General features: G+C 37.3%; 1 protein-coding gene across 1 annotated transcript; it reads right to left on the bottom strand.

Annotated features, from left to right (window-relative positions):
• Window positions 1–1,725: 1,725 nt before the first annotated feature.
• LOC108261220 (endothelin-2) lies at window positions 1,726–6,609 on the bottom strand. The gene is made up of 5 exons (XM_017462145.3): window positions 5,698–6,609; window positions 4,822–4,963; window positions 3,938–4,051; window positions 3,112–3,285; window positions 1,726–3,016 (listed from the first exon to the last, which is right to left on the bottom strand). Exons 1-5 carry the CDS (start codon window positions 5,753–5,755, stop codon window positions 2,926–2,928), a joined length of 579 nt encoding a protein of 192 aa, XP_017317634.1. The 5' UTR covers window positions 5,756–6,609; the 3' UTR covers window positions 1,726–2,925.
• Window positions 6,610–7,129: the final 520 nt, after the last annotated feature.

The following is a 7,129-nucleotide window of genomic DNA, read 5'->3' as shown; positions in this document are numbered from 1 at the left end:
TGGGATCTGGCTGGAATGTTCTTAGAAACGGGAACACTTGCATATGGCTCTACATGGAATCTTTAAGGGGTTTGTCCAGAGAGACAAACTGGTATATGTACAGTTGCAATCAAAATTATTCAACATCCACTGCAAATCAGGTTTATTGTCAAAATGTAAAGACTTTCAGCTGTTTGCAATGAAGAAATCAAATAAAAGCAATTGAAATAGTTTAACACAATGAATGCTTCAAGTGGTTTCCCCAAATTCAACTGAAAATGCAACTTATAATGATTTATCCAGTTTAAAAATGATTCAACCCCCTGAATAGAATCTGTCACAACACCACAAATATGCTAAACAGGTGTTGTCTCAAGCACACCTGATGCAATTAGTCAAGGGCTTCATTAGTTGCACCAGGTGTGCTTGAGCTGGAACACATGAAATACCTGAACTGGCTAGGGGCAGAAAAAGGAATAAAATACCTGGTATAAAATACCTGGACGGGGCAGAAAAAGGAAGCTATCAATGGCTGCAACCAGATTTCTGAGAAGGCAGGTTGTGAAAAACCCTCGAGTGACTGCAAAAGTTCTGCAGCAAGACTTGGTTGCAACAGGCACTGAGGTTTCAGTGAGTACTGTATGGCACGTACTAAACGCAGAAGTTTTCCATGCCAGAACTCCAAGATGTACACCACTACTGAGCCAAAAGCACAAGAAACGTCGGCTAAAAATCATATAAATAAGCCACAGAAGTTTTGGGATTCTGTTCTGTGGAGCGATGACACAAAACTGGGATTTTTCGGCACGATGGATCAGCAGTATGTCTGGAGAAAGAAGAATGAAGTATCAGGAAATCCTAGGAGAAAACGTCATGCCGTCTGTGAGGAAGCTGAAGCTTGGGCGTCATTGTACCTTCCAACAGGACAATGATCCTAAGCGTACCTCAAATTACACCAAGGCTTGAATGCAGAAGAAATCCTGGAAATTTCTACAGGGCCATCACAGTCACCTGACTTGAACCCCATAGGAAATCTCTGGTGGGATTTAAAGAAGGTGGTTGCAGCACGCAAACCCAAGAATATTACTGAACTGGAGGCCATTGCTCATGAGTAATGGGCCAAGACTCCTCAGGAATGCTGCCAGAAGCTGGTCTCTGGCTATGAATCACTTTTGCAGCAGGTCATAACAGCAAATGGGTGCTCTACTAAGTACTAAAGATGCTTGCCATGAAGGGGTTGAATAATTTTGAAACTGGAGAAGTCATTATAAGTTGCATTTTCAGTTGAATTTGGGGAAACTACTTGAAGCATTTGTTGTGTTGAACTATTTCAATTGCTTTTGTTTGATTTGTTCATTGCAAACAGCTGAATGTCTTTAAATTTCGACAATAAACCTGATTTCCAATGGGGGTTGAATAATTCTGACTGCAACTTTAGTGTATGCAAATATCTAAGACTCAGAAAAATTCATATCAAAGGAATAGCTGTTGTTGTTGTTGTTTTTGTCCTTTCCAGAATGTTTTTTTGCCCTTAGTCCTTTTTGACTCTGTGTTTCTGAGACTAATATGTTGTATCTCAGACAAACAGGATGTAAGAGGAAAATATCTGGATTTAAGACTTTGCCTTATGTGTGAATTCAAATCTCTCTGCAGTCCTACTTGGCCCACAGGCAGTGAAGTGGGAATAGGAGTAGAGGAAAGCATCAGGCATGTTGTTGTCGTCTCATAGCCATTGTCCAGTTTTATTATCCAATGTGCATTTACATGACTGACTGCTTAATTCACCTACTTGCTTTATTAATTACCATCTCTTAACAGGCATTGTTCATGCAGAAGAGAACTGGAACAATTTATCACTCTAAGCATGGAAATGCTTAGGAGTAGTTTGGGCAAGAGATTAATTTGGATGGTAATAAGGTTGAAATGGCACTCATTTGAATGGTTTGGAATTGTTTATTTTTAAAACTTATACAAACTATTATATGTTTAATATATATTAATTTTAATATATCAACTAATATAAATATTAATATGAAAGAAATACATAACTATAAAAGAAAAAAAAAAACCTGAATATACAGTTTGAGTAAGAACATGTACTTCTATACCATCTAAGGAAGCAAAGCTAATATGGCTAATATGTCACTCATTATACATACATTACAAAGCTCTTGCATGATAATTGCAGCTCTCCTCATGTAGTCAGCTTCCTTATCTAGCATTTATCTAGCATTATAGCTAAAGTGTCTTTGACAAACACAGATCTATTATAAGCTGTTGCCATAACAAATATCAAACAGGTAATTAACAGGATGAACAAAGAGATTTAATTTCAACAAGTAAGCCATAAAGGCATTATACAAAATAGCTAGACCCTATTCAGTGTTATGATTGGTATGGATTATACAAATGTTGGCTGTTTCAAGAAATATGGCTTTTCTTAGCTTCTTAACTCCAATTGCATTTTTTTTTAACTTCAGAATCTTAATCCCTTAATTGCATGCAACACCTCTCAATCATGATGTAAAATGACACCATCAACACAAGTTGTTGTTTTCCTCTTCCCACCCAAAATAAATGTTGTCATTACTTTAGAAATTTTATCAACATCTTATTCGGTGGCCAAATATTCATGATTGCATTGCAGGACTTTATCTAAGGAGCCAACCTCCATGCTATCAGCTGAGCACAACCTCAACATTCATGTTCTTCAGACTTTTTCGCCACAATGAATTTATCACTTGCCTGTCTACTCTCTGTATCTAGACCTTTCTACATGACTTAAAGGTTTGATCCTTATTGTCTCTTCCACTGCCTCTGCTATTTTCAGCCTTTTATTTTCTCAGGTTGCTCCATCTGACATCTTCTTCATGCTCTACCCCACAGTCCATGGGGTTGTGTTTTGTTCAGGTGCTCGATCTCCTCATTACTGTCTCCAGGAAAGCTTTACCTAGGGCCTGGCTTATGGGCCCTTAAGCTTTTTTGCTTGGCAGTAGCAGCCATCTTCATGGCCCTGGATTTAGCTCTCAACAGGTTCCTGTGAGTACAGAAAAATATGATGTACACCAGAATAACCAGATGCTGAGTCAACATTACATCCACAGGCACTAATGATTTTGACTGTAGACTAACCTGAGGAATGTCTGAAATTCAACATGAGCATTATTCATAGACCCTTCAGTGACTTCTATTCCTGAATCAGCATTGTTCAGGTTTTCCAAGGCAACATGGAGGTCTGAATTAAACTCAGGTTTTTCCTGCAGTGGTTCAGAAAAGCTCCTCAGCAGGTCAGCAGTATTGTCTGAGCTGATATTGTGATGATCAATCATTATAAATATAAAAAAAGAAAAAAAAAAGAAAGAACAAAATAGTTTTTAAATGTCAGAACAAAAAATCTACTTATATGTAAAAAAAATTAAAAAATAAAATTGTCCTATATAAGAAACTGTTTAAGACAGAGTTCACCAGAACGGCCTCTTACCCTGTTGTCTCTTTCCCGTCTGGTACCCCATGTCAATATTGAACTTAGAACTAAGTTTTTTTTTTCTGTCCATCATATATTCAGCACTTTGTAGTATTTTCATGATTTAAATTCATATTATTTTGGTTAATACTGCTGTACAAATACTGTACTAAAAATATGCAAGTTATGCTAGTTAATATATAGTTAAAGGGATGTTCTACAGTGTTTTCATTCTCACAAGCATGCCATACAGATTAATATTAAATATGTTCAGGCATTATGTGTGTTTTATCCCATCCATCCATCCATCTTCAATCCATCTTTACTCCTTTTCAGGGTCACGGGAAACCTGGAGCCTATCCCAGAAAGCATCGGGCACAAGGCGGGGTACACCCTGGACAGGGTGCCAGTCCATCGCAGGGCACAAGCACATACATGTGTGTTTTATGATTATGTTTTATAATGTGTGTGTGTATGTGTGTGCATTTGTTTCACCTGTGGACACAGAAGGTGTTACAGGTTTGGTCAGCAGGATTGGCACAGAAGCAGCGGCCTGCAGATCTGCGGCGTCGGGCCAATGGACTCCCCAGCCCATATACAGTAGTCTTACTACAGAGGGTAAAACCAAGCAACTGCCCATTATCTATTTGTCAATGGAGATCCTGTCATTTCACAACAAAACTGTGCTGTTATACCTGAATGAATTGGCTTTATGTCTGAATGAATTTAACTGATATGTGGCACTGGCAAAATGACAGCAGATAAGCAGCAACAATACAAACAGTGATCCATGATTTTAAGACCATAGATATAGTTATGCATGCATGGATGAAATGTACCAGTTTTTCACAGATGCTCTATAATATCTATTTTTGCTTTCTTTTTGTAAAGTAGTATAATATGTCTTTTAATGTCACTTATTTTCAGAATGAGCTAAATTCTACTTCAGAGCAGGCTTGTGCTGTAAATGTTAATGGGCTCATTAATGGACATCTAGCAGATTTAACAGACCGTGAGAATATTTTCACATCTTCCACACACAGATACCTATTGCATGCCTTTGTTTTATTGTTTGTTCATGAATGAATTTGAGAGTTTTTTATATTCTCTAATATTAGATTGGCACTGCATGACTTATTTCAATTTACCTTGATATAAGTATGATGAAAGTAGTTTTGCTGATTAAAAATATTTAAACAAGTCTCAATTTAAAGGCATCTTGCCAGAAACCTAGAAATTGATGCAACCTTTATGCAATCATGGTATAACCTTTAAGCTACAAAAAGTTAAAATTTGGAAATGTACCTTACAGATGAGTCACTAAATTAAAACTGAATTGAAGGCATGTACTTGGTGTGTTTGTGTGTATTTGTGCTCACCTTGGTGTGTTCACCCAGATGATGTCCAGATGGCAGAAGTAGTGGCATTCAGAGTCCAGCTGGGTAATGCAAGAACATCGTTTGGTGCGCTGTCTATGTGGGACGTTTCCAGCAGACTGATTTATTACAGGCAAACCAAACCCTTGAAAAATACATTGGGAAACAATGCTTAACCAAACACACTATTACACACCAAACTCATCCAATGCCAAGTAGTGTAAAATCCCTGAGAACCATGTCTTAGATTTGATTTATTATGACATGTGGCTGCTTAAAGTATGTTGTCTTAAATAATCATGGAATTAATTTCAGAGAGCTCCACTAACAGGATAATTTAGACAAAAAAATTGGTTAAATCTGTATTTGGGAGATTGGCCATGACTGACATTATTCTTGTTGGAATTCACTAATTTAAAAGGTTATTTTTCAGAAAAGTGAGAGAAAAATTTAACATTTTGATACACTCTTGGGAAAAAAAAAAATTGATACTAAAAATATCACTGGCTCAAACTCAAAGGTTTGCTGTGTTTGACAAACTTGCAGCTATGCAGAATTGTACAATAAATGCCTGTTTTAACTGTCACCTTAATGAGAGTTGTTAAGTTTTATCTGCAAATAAAGCCATCTAAAGGTTTTACAACAAACTTACAACAAACTTTTATTGCCCAGGTAAACTCACTGTTAAAAAAGACTTGAAATATAAAAAGTAGAAGTAAAATCTAGTGACAAATAGGCTAAACAAAGTTCATGTGAGCTTTCTAAAAGGCAAACCCCATTCAAAGATTTTATGCTAATATCGCTCTTACTTTTTTTAAATTAACCTAAAGCCTTTAGAAAATTTTACACTTAAGAACAGTATTTATTTATTTATTTTACCTTCATGCAACATTGCAGACCAGCTAATAGAGAAGATGATGAAGATGTACAGTGCCATTGCTTTTGATTCCAATCAAATTTAGCTGCAAAGGACCAATTTAACTGAAGCAGTAGGATCAATCCACATTCAGCTGCAGGTGGTTGTGTAGTGCTACGTCCTGTTCGGCTTCACTTATAGTCACTGCTTCTCATGGTATGCCAGATCTGTCCCCTCCCCTTTTAGTTCTCACTATTACACAACTCCAGCTCCATCCTGGTTGCCTCCAACATTCCAGGAATCTTGGCTGCCCCTTGCATGTGGAGGTCACTAGCCCATTGGTGAGGAGGAAAACAGGGACATCATCATAAAGAGATGGTGTTGGGTACAAGCTTGTCTTTCCTGCTGAAAAGCTTATAGTACAATTCTGTAGATCAAAGCAGTGTAGGTGCTAAAATCATAGCTAACATCTATGGATTGTCTAAAATGGTGTAGGTGGAGAAAAGATGATGGTGACAAGCCTGCAGGAAAAATGGAAGGATATCTTCAGATTTGTTGATTTACATGATTTATGATAGGATGGACCTATCCCATGGAAAGCATGATAGCCAAAGGAACATTCAGAAGATTTTAGGTGGAGGGAGTGCACAGCATTAGTATTATCTTCCTGTGCCCTCCAGCCAGAATCCGATTTTGATAATGGGAGATAACATTACCATAACATATTACAGGACTTAATCGTTGCACCTCGGATGTTACAAAATGGATTTGGTTGCAGTGGTTTGCCTTTTAGAAAGCCTGCATAAACTATTAGATTCCCTGTGGTTGTGTGAAATATGTTCCACAATACAACATCTATACATGGAACCATGCAGGTATAAATACAATCCTTTATCATATTAGTCATTGGGTCATAAATGTAGAACATTGTAGATGCTTGGACTAAATAATAATGTCCCCGGTGACAAAAACAAACAAACAAAACAGTGAATTGACATGACCCTAAATTGACCATGTAGTAATAATATTAAACATTAACAGTATGGGTGTAATTTAATATAAAAATATGCTTCATCTGACTAATCCAGTATTTATGGATCTAGATATGTTAAATTGGAATGCAGCAATGGCTCAGAGATTAATGTACAACCAACAGCTTTGCCAAAGATGATGTTCTTTGTGCCATCACACAAAAATGGCAGCCTTAATGATGGACATTCATGATTACTGACTATAACCACACCTAGATAAAACACACATGCTGTGTCAGTCAAGGAGCTTTTGCAAATGTAGTCCTCTAGTGTGGGATGAGTACACAGTGTCCATTGACTGCTCATTTCCAGTGGACACACACAATATCTTTGCAGCAGTCCATGTGGGAGGTAAAAGCTGGCGCATAGATGCAAATGCAGTGAGGGAGTAATCTCGTTACAGAAGGATATTAGCGTGATTTTA

Source organism: Ictalurus punctatus, chromosome 1 (genome assembly GCF_001660625.3).
Source record: "Ictalurus punctatus breed USDA103 chromosome 1, Coco_2.0, whole genome shotgun sequence".
Lineage (NCBI taxonomy): Eukaryota > Metazoa > Chordata > Actinopteri > Siluriformes > Ictaluridae > Ictalurus > Ictalurus punctatus.
The sequence above is the reverse complement of the archived record's forward strand: the minus strand, read 5'-3'. Positions and strand labels throughout refer to the sequence as shown.